This window comes from Megalobrama amblycephala, linkage group LG8 (assembly GCF_018812025.1).
Source record: "Megalobrama amblycephala isolate DHTTF-2021 linkage group LG8, ASM1881202v1, whole genome shotgun sequence".
Classification (NCBI taxonomy): Eukaryota; Metazoa; Chordata; class Actinopteri; order Cypriniformes; family Xenocyprididae; genus Megalobrama; species Megalobrama amblycephala.
In genome coordinates this window covers 8,032,033-8,051,307 of record NC_063051.1, presented here as the reverse complement: position 1 = coordinate 8,051,307, position 19,275 = coordinate 8,032,033, and the positions used below count along the sequence as shown (strand labels likewise).

The 19,275-nt window shown below is 35.4% G+C and overlaps 3 protein-coding genes across 3 annotated transcripts; 1 reads left to right on the top strand and 2 right to left on the bottom strand.

Moving 5' to 3' along the window:
* Positions 1–1,663: 1,663 nt before the first annotated feature.
* Positions 1,664–9,305, bottom strand: chmp4ba (charged multivesicular body protein 4Ba). Its single transcript, XM_048199047.1, has 5 exons — positions 8,900–9,305; positions 5,627–5,804; positions 5,281–5,395; positions 4,221–4,341; positions 1,664–2,939 (listed from the first exon to the last, which is right to left on the bottom strand). Exons 1-5 carry the CDS (start codon positions 9,081–9,083, stop codon positions 2,875–2,877), a joined length of 663 nt encoding a protein of 220 aa, XP_048055004.1. The 5' UTR covers positions 9,084–9,305; the 3' UTR covers positions 1,664–2,874.
* Positions 9,306–10,383: 1,078 nt separating this feature from the next.
* On the top strand, positions 10,384–11,228 carry atp5f1e (ATP synthase F1 subunit epsilon). Its single transcript, XM_048199054.1, has 3 exons — positions 10,384–10,542; positions 10,795–10,919; positions 11,092–11,228. The coding sequence occupies exons 1-2, from the start codon at positions 10,511–10,513 to the stop codon at positions 10,916–10,918; spliced, it is 156 nt and encodes a 51-aa protein (XP_048055011.1). The 5' UTR covers positions 10,384–10,510; the 3' UTR covers position 10,919; positions 11,092–11,228.
* Positions 11,229–12,967: 1,739 nt separating this feature from the next.
* On the bottom strand, positions 12,968–17,716 carry tubb1 (tubulin, beta 1 class VI). Its single transcript, XM_048199036.1, has 4 exons — positions 17,564–17,716; positions 16,766–16,874; positions 16,265–16,375; positions 12,968–14,227 (listed from the first exon to the last, which is right to left on the bottom strand). Exons 1-4 carry the CDS (start codon positions 17,618–17,620, stop codon positions 13,095–13,097), a joined length of 1,410 nt encoding a protein of 469 aa, XP_048054993.1. The 5' UTR covers positions 17,621–17,716; the 3' UTR covers positions 12,968–13,094.
* Between the last annotated feature and the right edge of the window lie 1,559 nt (positions 17,717–19,275).

Sequence of the window (19,275 nt, the reverse complement as noted above, 5' to 3'; positions counted from 1 at the left end):
ATATTCATGAGATCATGCTGGATGTCGTTTCTCATTGGCCGAAATATGCCACGCCTTGACGCTCTAAATAAACTGTCGTGGGCGTGTTTATTTGATCCCACGGTAGCCTATAAGAATTCTCGGTGCTTTGAGGTGTGTAATATCATTTGGAATGTGGAGAGGTCTTGAATAATACACAAGTACAAGTTTCAACTGGCTTTTGGTGTTTTACTAATATTTAACATAATGTGGACAGATCTGAGCTTGTGAGAACAAAGCTGCTAATTGGACTTTTCACAAATGTCTCATTTTAAAACTGTTTTAAAAACGGAATCTGTTGACAAATCCAGTTTGAATAAGTGATTTTCCCCAGTATAATCCCTGTAAACTAGAGCCATTATGAACATTTTCCACTAAACAGGGCTTATTTTGGGTTATTTGGATAACACTAGGGCCCCCTGTATAAAGTCCATTCAATATGTACAGAAAATATGCCACATGCTTATCCCCATATCTTAAAATGGCCTAGTTTGTGATTTTGTGTGATGAAATTAAGCATGAATGACTGAAGATTTACGTACATACCACTGACAGATTTACAGAACACCCTGTCAATCATAAAATTATTAAATGCAACTGTCTGATCTGAATTTAAATGTTGAGGCAGATTATTACACAAGTTACTGTTTCAAAGGTTTGGGTTTGGTAAGATTTTTTTAATGCTTTTGAGGCTGCATTTACTTGATCAGAATACAGTATTGTGAAATATCATTACAATCTAAAATAACTTTTCTATTTTAATATGTTTTAAATTAATATAATATGCATTTTTTATATTTTGATTTAATTAACATTTAACATTTTCTTAATCTTCAGTGTCACATGATCCTTAAGAAATCATTCTAATATGCTGATTTGCTGCTCAAGAAACATTTATTATTATTATCAATGTTAAAAAAAGTTGTGCTGCCTAATATTTTTGTGTAAACTGATGCTTTTTTTTTCAGGACTCTGATGAATAGAAATTCATCCAACATTATAAATGTCTTTTCTGTCACTTTTTATCAATTTAATGTGTCCTTGCTAAATAAAAGTATTAATTTAAAAAAAAAAAAAAATCATACTGACTGCAAACTTGAACCATAGTGCATATGGATGAACATTTTCAGATATGTGTTCTTACTGTTCTGAAGTCTCGTTTTAGTTGAACTCTTTAAGTCATGTACCAAGACCACTAGAAACCCAGTAAAAAATATTTTAATAACAATAAATGAGATTATAATGATAGTGATATAACAATAACAAATCCAGCACCTACAATATAATGAAAACATACAAACGTATAGTGAAGCTTGTCTTTCGTATCTAGTACAAATCAGTTTCCATTACTACACACAGTTCATGTTGCTTAGTTTTCCTTTCCACCTCAAGAAAGAAACCAAAAAGTACCATAATATATTCCATTATTGTCTCTGAAAGATTTCTGACTGTATGCATGTAACGGTATATTAAAATAAAAAAGATGTCCTCTCAGGCCTCTTGTCTGGATATACTATTTCTACAAATTAATTTTCAATACGTGGAAAACATATGCAAATGTTTTCAAGCTAAACATCTATGCTTTGAAGTGCATGGAAATAACGAAAACGAACATCTAATGTGCAAATAAAAATCCAGAGAAGTGTTAATTTGGCAAAACTTTAATGTAAGTGTAAAGTTGAAAGGCAGGAAAGGACAACATAAATGAGTGTCAAAATGACAAACAAACAATAAACAATGTGAATGAAACCTTCAGAGTGATAAATAAATGTTTTTATAGAATCTCAGGGGAGGAAAAATAATAAAAACCACTATACCAGAACATCATAGTAGTGCACTCTGTAAAATAAAGCATGATATTACATTAATCTGTGCTGTCTGTCCTGGTAGAAATGCATTCACACCTCAAAAAATTAGACAAAAATCTGAAATCTACAACAAGCCATGTCGTTTTTTCCCCTAATACAACACTCATTTCAATAAACCACTTCTAGTGTAAAGACATCTTAAGAGTACTTCTGAACTATCTCAAATACAGTATGTTTCTTGAGTGAAGAGACCTATTCAATATAGGAATCCCATGCTGTCAAGAGACCGTAAACCATCATGCCATTAAAGAGAGATGCTATGTACAGTAGAAGAAGCCTCTCACCGCTCAAACCTGATGCATGATTGAAAGGTGGATCGTGACACCTTCATGCCAACCTCAGCCCTAAAATGGAGACCAAGTCTAATAGTCATAAAGGCTAAGTGCTGATCTAGGACGTCCCGTGGACGTGGGAAGCACCTGCACTTGTGTCACCATCTGAAATGCTCGATGCAGAGAATCAAAAAGGGCTTACAGTGCTTTTAACAAAACCTGCATGTGAACAATGAGTACTGTGTGAAATAAACTTGTAATATACCATGTTTTCTCCAAAAATGCGACAGAGCATTACAGACACCATCCCCTGCGTGCAAAGGGTTTCCGAGTGTATTGGTTTCTTGGAGCAAGCGGAGGATTCCTTGTGACGGAAGTTATGACTACGGATAACGGACACAAACACTGATCTACAACAAGCCTTTTTCATGTCAGAACAGTCCAGAGATGAGGAGAAAAGAGGCGAAATCTCAGACTTGCTTAGATGAGTGTGTCAACTGTAAGCCTGGCAGGAGATTTTTTTTTTTTTTTTGAGCAGGTGCATTTATGTTTTTGTTTTCCTCTTGTGTGTGTTTATATATTAACCTATTTTAGAGACAAAGACGTCATACTGTAAAACATACTGAAGAGTCCTTCCAGGTCCTTTAGTAACAGGTATCGGAGTGAGGTTTATGCCTTGTTTATTGTGTATGGGTTTCGGTGGAGCAGAACGAGCATTAATTGGCAGCCCACGCCTCCAGGTCTTTCATGTCGTCCTCATCCTCCTCTTCTTTCTTCTTTGCTGCAATCAGAAAAAGACATTCAAAAACTGCATTCAAACAAGTGAAGTAACATCTTACTTTTTGAATTTACAACATTATACTATTATTATTATTTAAAATAAGTTACTATTTATTTTTTTAGGAACAATTACAGTCTCTTTCCCTAACATAGTCACACACGCAATAAAACTAGACTGCGCCCCAATATAAATCAAGAGATGTCTGTTCCCAAACACTGTGTGTGTGTGTGTGTGGTTCAGTTAAACACTATGTAATGGTGACAAAATGTCCCCACAAAGATGGCAATATCTGAAATCATTGTCAACATGTTTTGGTCTAAATGAGGAAAACAGCTTATAAATCATTCTAAATGATGTTTTTGTAGTGTAAAAATGCATAAAGTTTTCTGTGATGGGTAGGTTTAGGGTGAAGGGATAGAATAGTATAACAATCATTAGGGCTTTTCACACTGCGTTTAACCCCGGGTTATTGTCATTCTAAAAACAGCTTTTAACCCCAGGTAAAGGAGCATTTCATATTTTAAATTTAGAAGTTGAGTTAGTGCCGCTTTTTACCCGGGGTTATGAAACCCCTCTCCGGAGCAGGGTTAACACCGCTTTTGTGTTTGAGAGGAAAAACGTCAAATGCTGACAGAAAATGCGACAATTTGAGTGAAGAAGAGACTGTTTCATTCTTACCTTTATAATCCGAAAACGAGGATGTGCAATGCTAGAGCTATTTAAACAAGGTCACATACTGTGTTTATACAGTCAATGACATTGACACCACAAATATGTAAATAAGACTGTTAACCCAGGGTTTAGGAATTTACAGTGTGAAACGTCAGCTTATGAATACAGGATATTGTTAACCCCAGGTAAACTATGATAACCCAGGATTCCGTTTACCCGGGGATTATAATGACACAGGGTGAACTATATCAAGTGTTAAAAGCCCTAGTATGTCATAAAACATGAAACCCAATGAGTGTGAGTGTGTGTGTCTCTGTGTGTGTGTCTTTGTGTGTACTTGTTTTGACTATACTTGTGAGGACTAAATGTCCTCACTTGTATTGTGAAATACTTTCAACCCACTAGTGAGGACATTGACTGGTCCTCGCTAGTTTTATCTCAGCCAAAAGAGGTTTTTATTTAAATCTAATGATGTGCACATGTTTCTGTGATGGGTAGGTTTAGGAGTAGTGTAGGGGATACAAATATCATTGACCTGATATAAAAATCTCTAAGACAGCAAAACAAACCTTTGTGTGTGTGTGTGTGTGTGTGTGTGTTTGTGTGTACCTGGTCTGGAAGGTAAGGATGTAGAGGGCACATTTGGCAGTGGTACATTGTCTCCAATCTCCAGAAGGTTCTTATCCAACTCTTCCTGCTCCAGCTCTTCCAGTTCAGCTAACAGCTCATCCTGAAACAACACACAATCCGTTTATACCTAATACTACATGCCTCTCAAATGTGATTGGATTTAAGAGTATGTACATCACTTAATACACTACCACTCAAAAGTTTGGGGAGAGTAAGAATTGCTTTGAAAGAAAAAAAAATATATTTTTTATTACTTCTATTCAGGAAAGATGGATTCATTTGATCAAAATTGACAGTGAAGTCACTCATAATGTTACAAAAGTTTTCTATTACAAATAAATGCTGTTCTTTTTGAACAGCAACTGTTTTCAACATGGATAATAATCATAAATGTTTCTTGAGCAGCAAAATCAGCATATTAGAATGATTTCTGAAGGATCATGTGACACTGAAGACTGGAGTAATGATGCTAAAAATTCAGCTTATATATTTAAAATAGTATATACAAATACAGAACAGTTATTTTAAATAATATTACTTATGTCTTCTGTTAAGTAATAATATTTCAAAATATTACTGTTTTACCTTACTCAAATAACAGCAGTTTTGGTGAGCAGAAGAGACTTCTTTCAAAAACATCTAAAAACAAACTTCCTAGTGACCCCAAACTTTTGAATAGTAGTGCATGTCAGATTTTCATTGCATTTTGATGTCAGGCATAACAAACATGTTTCATCAATGGGCAGTTTTTTCTTCTTTAAAAGCTGCACCTAACAGATTTAAAACGTGTTTTGGCACAAATATTATGTGTTAAATGAGTAAGCAGTTCTTGGATGTTGTTGCATAAGCATTTCTAACACAAATGTGATGCGGTGCCTCCCTGAGCACCTCAGAAACTGGTTCACAAATGCATTGGACCCATTTAGACCTGTATTTAGTGCTATCCACTTGTGATCGGTTCACCCGAGGCAAACGTTATCGTATCAGGTGTAAACGTTGCCTCCCAAAAACTCAAGAAGTTTGCTTGTTTTAATCTTACTTCATCAAATTCATCCCCGAAACCAACAGGCTTTGAGATTGCGTCTGAGATTTCTTGTGCCAGCTCCTGCTGTTCTGTGATGTCCTGCATAAGTTCGTCCACTTTGTCGATGTCCCTGAAGGTACACAGGACAACAGACTTAATTATAAACTCAACTTTATGATCTCCTGCCAATGTATTTAACATTTTATTTAGCTATATACCATGTGAAAGTATCATACAGAATTCCAATAGCTTGCATTGGTAAATTTAACTTGTTTATGATAAACCCAAAACCTTGACACACTGAGGCTGATAGGGACAAAAAGGGAAGAAAATGCTGATAAAAAAAGAAGAAACTCCTCACATGTTGTCATGGGCAGTTTTCATGGCCTTGGCAGCATAACCCATATTCTTGATGACCTCAGTGTTGGTGTGGGCGTTTTCTAGCGCCTCCCGCTGGAACTCAATGGTAGAAAGGGTGCCGTCAATCTGGGCTAACTGCTTCTCGTAGCGCTTCTTACGCTTCAGTGCCTGTAAAGCAGCTGTTTCAAAAAGGAAGAAAGGTAAATGGTATGATTAAAACACAAAATACAGAGAATTTGGGAGCCCCATGGAATTTTATTGCATAACATTAAATTAAAAGAGTTATATAAAGAACACTATTACAGGTCAATTGATTTTATTTGAAGCTCCTTTTTTCCTATTAAGATTTAATGTCATGCATTCTCGGCTGCCAGTCCTGCTATTACCCTGTTATTTGTGCAAGATGCTTTAGTAAAGAATTGCTTGCACAGAAAATAATGTACAATAAATGTAAAATGGAAAGTCCACAGCATAAGATTCCCAATACTAAATTAAAATTACGAGGTCTCTTATCCACAACAGATTTGATTAAGTAAAGTCTACTACTGTTAATATTTCTCAGGGAAGCAGTGGTGCAGAGTTAGGGACTCAGTACAGGTGCGGTTAAATGAGGCACACTCACCAAACTTAATCAGGCAAGTGAGCTGCAAAAAAAAAAAAAAGAGGAAAAAGGCCTGTTGCTTTCTAGTGAGAATGTGGTTGGCAGCCTAATTATGCATTAATGACAAGTACAGACATGCTTTTCTTAAAAAGGTTAAATCCTACAAAGCCTGTGAAGAATATAACCAGGACAAGAAAAAAAGAAGAGAAGAAAGAAATTATATAAAAAATTAATAAAGTCAATAAAGCCTATTTTAGGACCATTATGATTTTTTTGTATTGTGATGTTATTTTCAAAATGATTATGCAAAAACTACCCATTCTCATAACCATAAAATGAAAAATAAATAAATAAATAAATAAATGTATTCAGTTTTAAAGTGTTTATAAGTATGGTTTTTATTGTTAACTAAACTAAAAATAAAACCATTAAAAAAACTTGCATTATTTGAAATAAAATAAACATTAAATAAAATAAGATACATACAAAAACTTTAGCTAGTTGCCAACAAGGAACCTTTTCTATTTTTGTAATAAAAAATAAACATATTTAAAAAACAAAATGAATAAAAATGACAAAAACACAACAAAATTACTACAATTTTTAACTAAAATGAAAATGAAAACATATAAATAACAAATAATAGTGGCCAGTTTAGCTGTGCAATATAATGCCTGTCTGCATGTTTTGTCCCCATGTTGAGATTTAGGCAAGATATATGTGACCGATTGACATTTATTTACTGTGTATTTATTTATGTATTGTGTTGTGTTATTGTGTGATTTGGAAAAGCAGCATTCACTAAGCCCAAGACAAATTTCCCAAAGGGGACAATAAAGTATATTGTATTGTAAATATAAAAACTAAATCTAATCTATTAACAAAAGCTAAGTTGAATAGTTTACTATACTATATATATATATATATATATATATATATATATATATATATATATATATATATATATATATATATATATATATATATATATATATATATATATATATATATATACACATTTTTTTTTTTTTTTTTTTTTTTTTAAATCGGAGGATATTAACAAAAACTAAGTTGATAATGCTCCTGCTAAAAGACCACATTCTTTGTGATAATCACCCATAAAAAGTCAGCACATAAACACGTTGCATTTTTACTTTTAACAGATTTGAATTCTAAACACTGACATAACAGTGATTTGAGTTGTCACTTCACATGTAGAAGATAAAACAGCCGCTGTGTTTATGAAATGTACGGAATGTGACCTGAATGTGTCATGTTTGCAAACTCCAATAAAACCCTCAACAGACTCTTACGTCATGTGCACGTTCAGAAAGGGCATTCCAAAGACGTCACCTGACAAAAAGGCAATATATATTCAACACTTTTTCCATGAAGGCACTGGAATTGTGAACTATGACAGCACATCAGTCCCACACCCCTAGCAGTCACACCATCAGCTTCGTCACCTGTCATGTCCCAGCAGCCCTCATAGGATAATCAGATCAATTATTGATTACTCTGTTCTGGGGACTTTAAATGTGGAGTTGAATTACAGGCCTCAATCCAGATGGCTCTTTAACGTGGCCCTCGTGTTGTACTGTTGTATTTATGGAGCCATCTCTGGATTTCTCTAGAAGTATCGATGGGACTGAAAAAACAGCCTTATAAATATACTTCTTGTAATTGTGTTACATCATTCGCACAGTCTGGAAAGTGACACTAATGGAAATCATACTGATCTATGATCTGAGCAGACGGTCAGTTTCATTTTAAATGTATTTAGATCAGTAGTAACAGTCGAATCAGAAAATAAAAGGACAGAACATTATTTAACAGTTCAGAGAATGAGATAAGGAACAAAAAAACAATAATAATACAGAATAAACATATCAAATCAAACAAACAAAGTTAATGTGGGCAATAATTTGAAAATCTTTCGAATGTTTTCTTTTTGTGTCGTTTCGAATTTTGCGTTCTCAAGTTACAGAAGGTGATATATGAGGGGGTTTTGAGCAATTCTTGACTTGTGAGTGCAAAATTTTGCTAAAATACTTAAAAGATTAATGATGTAATTTTAATTTTCAGAAACGTTTGGGTTTTGTAAATAAAGTAAAATATGATCAGGTTCTTTTTTTTTTTTTCTGTCATGTCCATTTTAATCCAAAATGAGAGTGTGAATCAATATCTTCAACTGATGTATTGTAGAAAGTACATTTGTCACATACAGTGTGCATATATCTACATCTACTAATAATATGATATGATATGTTATTTCCTTTATTTTGTTTGAAGTACTTCTGGAGGAAAGTCCCTGAGTCAGCTATCATTACGTACATGTTTGTCATCACCATGGGTACCAGGGAAGGTCAAAGGTGAACTGATGGAGAGAATTGATCAAATTAAAGGCATATTATCGTCCTTTAAAAACATATCCCATATATCCCAGTTTTCTACGACAGCTCTCGATGACTAGTTCAGTTAATTAGTCAATTAATTATATTATATCGTTTAAAATATACATACATTAGTTAATTAATTTGTCTAATACACAACACAGTAAAAATAAAGAGTCTATAAAGCAACTAAACAAGCACGCGAAGCTCATTTCACACTACCAACCTAACCTGATTTAACCAACTAATCTATTGCCAGGTCACCCAGTTCATCGCTCACCTCTTTTGTTCTTCGTCCCGTTTCTCTTGGCCGTTACAAGCTCCTGCTCGATCTTCTTCTCCAGGAATTCCTGTTTCTTGGTCAACATTTCTTCTGTTTCTCGCAGTCGCTGGATAGCCTCCTGGGGGCTGGCAGATTTACCCCCTTTCCCACTGCTGCCAAATAACTTCCCAAACACAGACATCTTGCCCTCGGGACGACAAGCAAGGGTTGATATAAGACTGATTTTGTGACTGCTAGTCTATACTGATCACCTCAGTGTGGCTTTTATCTGTCACTGACCCTACAGGCTTGTTGTTGTTTTCTGCTTCCTCTTCTCTAACCCAGGCCGCATGACATCATCACGTCACAAGAACATGACTCACGTCATGACGTATGAAGGTCTCCGCTCTGTCACGTTGGTAGCAAATGGGTAGTGGTATATATATACATTTTTAACTAAATTTACTGTTTATACATGATTTAAAACAATAATGTTGGTTTTTATTAATGTAAATGCAAAAAAGCAATTGAAGCATGTATTATTATTATTAAATATAATATTGATTGGTCGTAAGTGTTTTTTATTATTATTGCAATATTAACAAACAGAACAAGTCGGAAAAACATACAAAAAAAAAAAACAATATTTCAAACGAAAAGAAATTATGGTTCAATAGTAAACAGAAGAAATATGTAAGAAACCTAATTAAATCTATTGAACAATAATCCTAAAAATTAAAGAAGAGAGAAGAAGAGAAAAAAAGAAAAGAGGGCAAATAAATAAATGAAGGAAGGAAGGAAGAAAGAATATTAAACATGGCGCAAATTCTGGAAGTTTTCATTGCTTTCTTGTTAACAGAAGTTGAAATTGTATTCAAATACATCTTCAATTCTTGTTTGAAAAAGTTAAAGTGGGGTTTACTTTTCATATATTTACATTTATGGATATAAAACTTTCCAATATATAAAAGAAGGTTTATACAAAAACTTGCATTTAGTAGATTCTCCTCTTTAACATAAAACCCAAAAAGAATGTGTCTATATGATAAAGAAAAGTTACAAAAAACATTTTGGACAATCAGAGCATAGGTCGTAAGTGAATATGAACAATAAGCATAAAACCATCCTTCAATCGTGGCGGATCTACAAAATAAAAGAACCCTCTGATTTAAATACATTCTTATATATTATTAAATATCTATTAATAATTAGTTTATGCAGAATCATCGGACAATAAATAAGACTGTTTGAATATTATACGTATATTCAGAATATAATAACAAATAATTATGTTTTATATATAAAAAACGGGAGTTTCAAGGGACTTTTTTTCACTCTAATAATCTTTTTTTTATTATTATTTATTTAAATGCCACAAAACTTGGAGAAATATTTAAAAAAAAAAATCTACATTTGTGTAAATAAAACTTATCTATAATTAAAATATTATTACACAAAAATTCAACCTTTTCGTTTTAAACTACTTAATGATTGGCATGTTTGCCAGCCAATGCGGTTGTACGCTGGCCTATGACGTATATTCCGGTGAACGCACAGGCCTTGTCCTCGTCCTTGATCAAAACGAACAGCAGTACTTGACGGACGAAAGACACACATTTGCACGCAAAAATGGTCGCTTACTGGAGACAAGCAGGGCTGAGGTACCAGAATGACAATTAACATAAAACTGTAATTTCTCTTTTAATTGTTGTACGTTTTGTAGTCCGTGAACCTCTAATGTATATTTGCTGTACATTTGGTTTGGCCTTGCTCTGTACAGCTATGCATTTTACTATAGTAGTAGGGTCATGGTAGTAGCGCCATAGTAGCGAATTTGAATCACAATGCACATATTCATAAGAACAATTTTGCTTGAGTTATTCTGTAATTTAATATTTGTCTTGTCATTTCAGTTACATCAGGTACTCAGCTATCTGCGCCAGGGTCTTGCGGGCAGCGCTGAAGCCACAGATCAAAATTGAGGCGCTTAAAAACGCAGAATCCAATGTGAAGGTCACAAAAGTGAAGACTGCATAATGTAAGAGTTATAATGCTATGCTGAATAACAATTCAAGTGTTTATCTGAACTGAACTGCAGTCGTAGAAAGTGATGCATTAACTGACCATTTAGACCTACTTTTTTAGTTCAATGTTTTATGTAAGATTTTATTTCATATGCTGTTATTGTTTTGTTTTCTTTTTTTTTGTAGGAGCTGTAATTACACCCTGCAATCCCAGCTTCTCCATATACATTCTCTGTCGGATTTACAACAAGACCCGCAGTTATGTTGATTAAATGAAAATAGTTGTATTGTTTTGATAATAAATTATGAGTCTCAAAATATAACAAACTTCACTCTGTGTGTTATTGGTCTGAAGAGCTTTCTGTTTAGCAAGCATGCACTGAGCAAAATGGGAGCATTACTGTTAATTTATCAGATCAGTTTTGCTTGTTATATGCAAGTAATACTAGTAAAGTCAAAAGAGACATTAAACCTGTTAGTTGTTTGCTGTGTGGTAGTTATTTAAAGATTTAGTAATATGCTCTCGGCATAAGATGTGAGCAGATTTGTCTTATCAATGCGCTTTGTATATAATTTAATATTTCTCAGTCTATATGCCATGGTATACATCAGGTTTAACTAGAGATGTGTTAGCTATTGTTTTACATGGAAAAAAAGCAGCAGGATTTCCAGAGATTAATGTATTTGATATTTTATTAAAATGTATACAGTGTTTCCATTATGTAAAACCTCTTAAATTGAATAGATTGTTGCTTACTGGTGACCAAAAAAAAAAAAAACTTAACATTTATTTTTCTTTCATAAATGAAAACTGGTGGGTGCTTGACATAATTGACAATGAAAAGGAAAATAAGCATTATCTTAGCATTATTAATATAAACACTGAAGTAGGCAGATACATCAAATATATTTTGAAACAGTTGTATTTTATATTAATAACATGCTTTTATTAAAGAATGAGCAAAATTATCAGAAACAGAAATGTAGCCTTTGTTTAATATATTAAAAACAAATAATGACAAAAGAATTTAAGCCTATATATAGTACTATTACACCACACAAATGAGAGAATTTATTGAATATTTTTCCATTAAGTTTCTTCAAGATATATCTAGATTTTCATTATTACAGAACATACAGAAATAGTATTGTATTCTCTGGGGATATAGAGAGAGAGTATGTTAAAAGCACATTTTAGTTCATATTCATGGTGTCTCAAAATAGCACAGTTGAGTAACGTTACAATTTGATGTTCTTAAGATTATCTTGAAAAGTACTAAAGAAGAATTTTTAGTATATTAAGTACAAAAATAGTGCGCAGAAATAGAGAACTTTAAGTACATTATGGAAGTGTACTTTTTTTCACCTGGGTACAAATCTCTGACCTCAAATCTGACCCCAAACTTTTAAACAGTAGTGTACATCTGCTTGAAATGATATTTGAAAGATTAGAAGATTATATTTGAATTTTGAATATTATTTGTATTTGTGTAGTTCATCATTTTCTCCTGGAGGTCAGAAATATTTCACAGTTTGCTATGTACAGTGGCTCCAAATAGTATTTGAACACTTGAGGCACAGTGTCATTACATTTCATAAAATATAAAAATACATTTCAGTAGGTTGTAAATAATAAAACGATGTTCAAAAATGGTCATATTTGAAGCTCTGTTGGTTCAGATGCCCCTTGTTTTAATATTGCATATCTAATGCAATGTAATTCATAACATCCATTTGAAGGGTATTTTAAGTGTCTAAAAACTTTTTGGGGCCACTGAATGTTCTCACTCTTGACAAAATCAGCAAAATCAGATCCACTCATGCTACAAAGTAAAATCCCCAGAGTTAAATCAACTCTGCTCAGAGTACATATGGTCCCTCTCTAAATAGTGTTAAAGTGACACTGAAGCAGAGTTAAAGTTAATGACATAATTAAGCAATTAATAAGGCTGTGACTGAAGTCAGTTGTAGTTCTTGTGTTTCTCTTTTCTTCAGTGATTCTGCTTGTTAACAGCAGGTGTTCATCACTAATGCACAATCATCACTTAATTAATTGCTTAATTATCTCATTAACTTTAACTCTGCTTTAGTGTTATTTTAACACTATTTAGAGAGGGACCATATGTGCTCTGAGAAGAGTTGATTTAACTCTGGAGAATTTGCTGTGTATATTCACTAAAGCCCACGCATCATTCGCTGACAGAAGTCTCAGTGACCACTTCAGTCTTAATCTCTGCTCGAGTGCTGTGTACTGTTGATGGCAGACCCTCCTCTTCTGTCACTTCATCTTCTGCATCGTAATCCAAATCGGCTGTGGCGTCCTGATATTGCTGGTATTCTGAAACCAGATCATTCAGGTTGCTCTCCGCCTCTGTGAACTCCAGCTCATCCATGCCCTCCCCCGTGTACCAATGCAGGAAGGCCTTGCGTCGGAACATGAGTGAAAACTGCTCCCCTATGCGCTTGAATATCTCCTGGATGGCGGTGTTGTTTCCGATGAAGGTGGAGGCCATTTTGAGGCCTCGTGGCGGGATATCGCAAACGGCCACTTTGACGTTGTGAGGGATCCAGTCCACGAAGTAATTGCTGTTCTTCTGCTGAATGGCGAGCATCTGCTCATCGACCTCCTTAGTGGACATGCGACCACGGAAAATGCCCGCCACTGTCAGATAGCGTCCTCGACGTGGGTCGCACGCGGTCATCATGTTACGGGAGTCGAACATCTGCTGGGTGAGCTCAGGCACCGTCAGGGCACGGTATTGTTGGCTTCTACGTGCTGTGAGAGGAGCGAAACCTGTCATGAAGAAATGGAGACGCGGGAAGGGCACCATATTGACGGCCAGCTTCCGAAGGTCAGCGTTCAGTTGACCTGGGAAGCGGAGGGAGGTCGTGATCCCGCTCATGGTGAGGGATACGAGGTGGTTGAGATCTCCGTAAGTTGGAGTCGTGAGCTTGAGAGTGCGAAAGCAGATATCGTACAACGCTTCGTTATCAATACAAAACGTCTCATCTGTATTCTCAATCAGTTGGTGAATTGATAGGGTCGCGTTATACGGCTCCACTACTGTATCGGAGACCTTCGGCGAGGGCATTATGCTGAAACTATTCATGATGCGGTCAGGGTACTCCTCTCGGATCTTATTGATAATCAAGGTACCCATTCCCGAACCAGTGCCACCACCTAGAGAGTGGACAAACTGGAACCCCTGCATGCAGTCGCAGCTCTCGGCTTCATTACGGACACGGTCCACAACCTGCTCCACAAGTTCTGCGCCCTCCGTATAGTGACCTTTGGCCCAGTTATTGCCAGCTCCAGAATTGCCTTTACATTTACAGAGAGAAAACAGCATCAGGAATGACGTTACGGCATATATTATGGCATTGTGCCATGTTAGAAATGTTCCTGAATGAACTCTTCTGTCAATCAATTTTAGAGTTTGAGGACCAAAAATGTTGCTTCTATGGCAGGAGTTCTCAACTCTGGCCCTCCAGATCCACTTTCCTACTGAATTTACCTGCAACTTTAATTAAAATGACCTACCTGCATCTTTCTAGCAAAAGCCACTTTAAGGCAAGCCTCCAAGGTAAGTAAAAAAAAAGTGCAATGCTGCGGTACGCAGGGAAGAAGAGGCCATTTTTTTAATGGATGTCAATGGAGGAGAGGCTTCACTATGCTGAATAAACTGCTTTTGTGGGAAAACAGCTTATCATTTAATGAATCAGCTCATCTTAAACATGTTTGCTCTTAAAAATTCATTTTGGATTGATCTATTTGTAGAGTTTACTATGAAAAAAATGCTGTTTTATAAATTTTGCGACAAATGGGATTCAGTTAACAGCACTTCTTATTCATTTCTATGATATCCACAAATAGTGATTAGCTGTGTCCGAAACCACTCACTTGTTCACTCATTCACTAATCCCTATATAGTGTATGGCATTTGAGAGCTCTATATCTGCAAGTAGTGAATGAAAGTAGGGAATGAAGTCGTTCACTCAGACTCAAAATGGCCAACGTCCGATATAGTGCACTATATAGTGGATAGGGAGCGGTTTTGGATTAGAAGGCTGTAATGTGATTGGTTATCAAGGCACATGTGATCCAAGTTGGCCGTTACAGACCATCACTGGGTGCGTCTCATTAAGCTCCCTAGTTCAGTAGTCAGATCGATTGGGGAGTTGGCCATTTTAAGGTCTGTCTCAATCGCAAACTCCTTCCAGTGCACTGAAAAGTTCGCTCCCTAAAAAGTCCCACAATGCATTGTGAAAACCAGGGAGCATCGACGCTCACTATGTTCCCTTAACAGAAGTTCTGAGCCACAAAACATAAATCAGCCAACTCACACACGCGATAGATGTTTTGAGAAAAAACAAACTGTTATTTAATACTATTTCAGCATGAATATACATTGCTAGACAGGCACTGAACATAATCTAGCTAAAATGTATAATTAATCAACGGCTGAAATGTTATAGGCATGTGTAACAATCAAAGTATTTATTATAATGTACTATAAATAACATAAAAAATACTTGTCAGAAAAATATGAGTTCTGCTGTTGTTCATAAATTCCAGTAGTGAAGTTGTACAACGAGGACGTTGCCGTCATCATCGGTGTCCCAATGTGTAGTGAGCCACCGTCCTTACTGTCCTTACCAGTGAACAAATTCATGTACACGATATAATGATTCACGACCAAGGGGACTGATTGAGATGCACCCTCTGGCTACATCTGAAATTGCATACTTCCCTACTATATAGTAAGTGAAAAACAGTATGTGACCTAAGATGTATGTCCGAATTCACAGTATTTATTAAAGAGTAGGCAAAAAATTCCCAGAATGACTACTTCTGGTGAAATTCTGAAGTGTGCATGTGATGGACAATTTGCTATCCAATGAGGCCACGGGAGAGGATTTGTGAATGGCGGTGAAGCGACACAACTGACGCTGGTAGGTCACATGATTATGAAAAGTATTATGTGTACATTCATACACATTATACTATACAGAACATATTTTTTGAGGTTGTGAAGTAATTACTTATTCAAAATAAGTGCCTACTCAAGAAAGTATGCGATTTTGGACTCAGCCTGTTTCTAGTAACCCTGAAGACCTTGATTTGCTTGTTCAGGTGTGTTTGATTAGGGTTGGAGCTAAACTCTGCAGGAAAGTGGACCAGAGTTGAAATCCCTGGTGTATGGCATCACTGTAAAACCCCTGTTTTGAAACCTTTATTTTTAAGAGTGAACGCTTCAGAGGTGATGAAACCAACCCTATCTATAGTTTATATGAGATGAGAACATCAACTCACATGGTGCCTAAATAATGTCTTTATTGTAGATGATTGTGGACTCACCGTGTATAAAATTATCCGGTCTGAAGAGCTGTCCTATGTTGCTGCCCCTCACGCTGTCCATAGTGCCTGGCTCCAGGTCCACTAACAAAGCTCTTGGAACATATTTGCCACCTGACAGGCAATGAAACATCTCAGTCATTGAGAATTTGAGAAACATTGAGAAAGTTACTGTATACCTCGACTGCAAGATTGCCCCACTTACCAGATAAAGATAGCTGAGTATGTTTGTTAAAATATATAACTCACAATTTACAATAATAACAAAAATGTCAGAAATACAAGTTGTATTTAAATTAACATGAGATGCATTGCCCCGATTGAAAAAAATGCAATGCAATACAAAAATAAAATCCTAAAATACAACCCAACACTAGACTAAATATTACATAGATATAATATGTCATATAATATAGACATTAGTTTATGCACTAAAAATGTATAAATGTCATTGCATGTCGACTGTATACAATCAGAAAACATATAATATGAAGGTCTGCATACCATGAGCTTCATTGAAGTACACATTGACCCTCTCCAGCTGAAGGTCCATGTCGCCCTCATACGCTCCTGCTCTGTTAATGCCATGTTCATCACTGATCACCTCCCAGAACTGCAAACACATTGAAACTTTTTTTTAGCTTGAAACTTAGTCAAAATATTTTCTCACATTTATTATATTTTGACCTGATCAAACTGATATCTTCAGTACTGAAGGAAACCTTGGATTTCAAATGACAAAAACAGTCCAGACCTTCAACTGGCTTATCAGTTGAGTTTAAGTGACTTCCACTTGTTCTTCCGGATGCCATTCCATTTTTTTTTTTTTTACCACAATTCTACAGCAATTCACAAGCCGCTCATTTCTATGATAAAGAAGGCCTAGCCCGTCAGAGGAGGCTCTGTGTCTCTTATCTTACAGTAGACCACACTAGGGTGAACACCCTATGACCGCACGTACCATATTTTTAAATATTTATTAAGCTTAAAAATACATTTTATACTTTAAACATAGTAGTAAAGATAAGTTTTGGCTATATGTTATATCTGAAGCCACATTGCTGAAAGATTTAGCCAATAGCAGAATACATTTCAAAATAAGTAAACTATAGGAAATTCCAAAAAATACTATAATAATAAAAGAAAAGTATGACAAAAACAAATGAATAAATAAACTACAAAAAATACTCCTAATACAGAAATGCATGCTCATTTCTCTGAATCTCAAGCTTGAATCAAGTTGATAATGCAGCTACTAATCATAAACATATGCATAAAAATACATATTTTGAGGCATCGCACCTTTGAGCCGATCTGATTCCCACACTGTCCGATCTGTAGATGCACAATCTCACGCATAATGATCAATTTGGCAAGCTGAAAGAGCAGGAATAGCCTTGACCGTGAGTCTGAGGTGCCCACTGTGTGTGTAACACCAGTTATGACATCATTAAGAGGGAGTCACCCATATGCCACATAATGTACCAGTCAGTGTGACACTGAATTAGCAAGCTAGCAGAAGAAACTTATGATTTTCAGTGAAGGACAACAACTGTGTTGTAGGCTTAAAGTTTAGCACACTATGAATGACCAAACTGATGATATTTATGAAGTATTTAAGAATAGTTAACATTTTAATATTTCAAAAGAGGAATGAAAAGTCCTATCATCATGAGCTTTGACCAGTCACTGTCTCTGGTGTTCATGATAAGACTCTTGCAGGCCCTATCTGGTGCAATGCAGTGACAGACCGTCAGAGAGACAGGCAGACCACATGCTCATTGTCTCAGTGTTTCCTGCAACAAGAGTTAAAGTTTGTTTATGGTGAAGTTGGTATTTCTGTACAGTATATATTTTTACCTGGAATTTTAATTTGGAGGCCAGCATATATGCAGATTTATATTTTACCAACAGATGCCACTGTTGTGCTCAAAGTAGTTTTCACAAGAACTGTCTGTTGTTTTAACCTACATTTAAACTACATTAACTCAATAATTCATCTTTCCATCATTCATTAAGCTAATGTTTTACTGTCAAAATCCAAACACCGATGAATAATATAAGTTAAGATACACCACAAGAACTTAGTTGTTCAAAAGACCCGAAGCCAAGGGAAAGTGTGAAGCGAATTCACTGTTGTAGATAATGTCAGTGCATGAGGCACGTTGTAGGACAGATTAAGAACAGAAGGCAAGCTATTGTGCGAGTTATTCAACCTTCCAAGAAACAGGAGAGCGGTCATTTATTTAGCAAAGTGCTGTGGTGTTTGTACAAACTGTGTCAGATCTGTAGATACAATGAGGTCTTTCATAATTACGAGTCATTTTATTAAGGGAAATCAAACAGAAAGAGCACATCAAGAGGGGGAATGAGAGAAAGCAAATGATAAAGGGCAAGAGAGTCAGCTTTTCTTTTATATACTGAGTCTTTTATTCAGACTATTTTATTCAACATGTGACATCTGTCATCCTATAGAAAATAAGACATTATGCACTTTATCTATGTAACCTGTCTCACATACACACACACACACTTGTTTTTGTGAATTTTGGGGACATTCCATAGGCGTAATGGTTTTCATACTGTACAAACCATATTTTCTATCGCCCTACACCAACCCTACCCCTAAACCTACCCATCACAGGAAACTGTCTGCATTTTTACTTTCTTACAAAAACTCATTCTGTATGATTTATAAGCCTTTTGAAAAACGGGGACATGGGGTAATGTCCTCATAAGTCACCCTCTCCTTGTAATATCTATGTGATACCCATGTCATTATTCAAATTTGTGTCCTGATATGTCACAAACACACACTTTTATTTTATCTAACATTTTTATTTAGATTTTATTTTATCACATTCATCTAAAAATAATTTTTAGCCATCAAGTTTGTCATGAACTTTCATGATGGTGTACAATAACGCCACCTACAGGATATTATTATTACAAGTGTTACATTTTTTTGCACCCTCTACCTCCAAAAGATCTATCTATCTATCTATCTATCTATC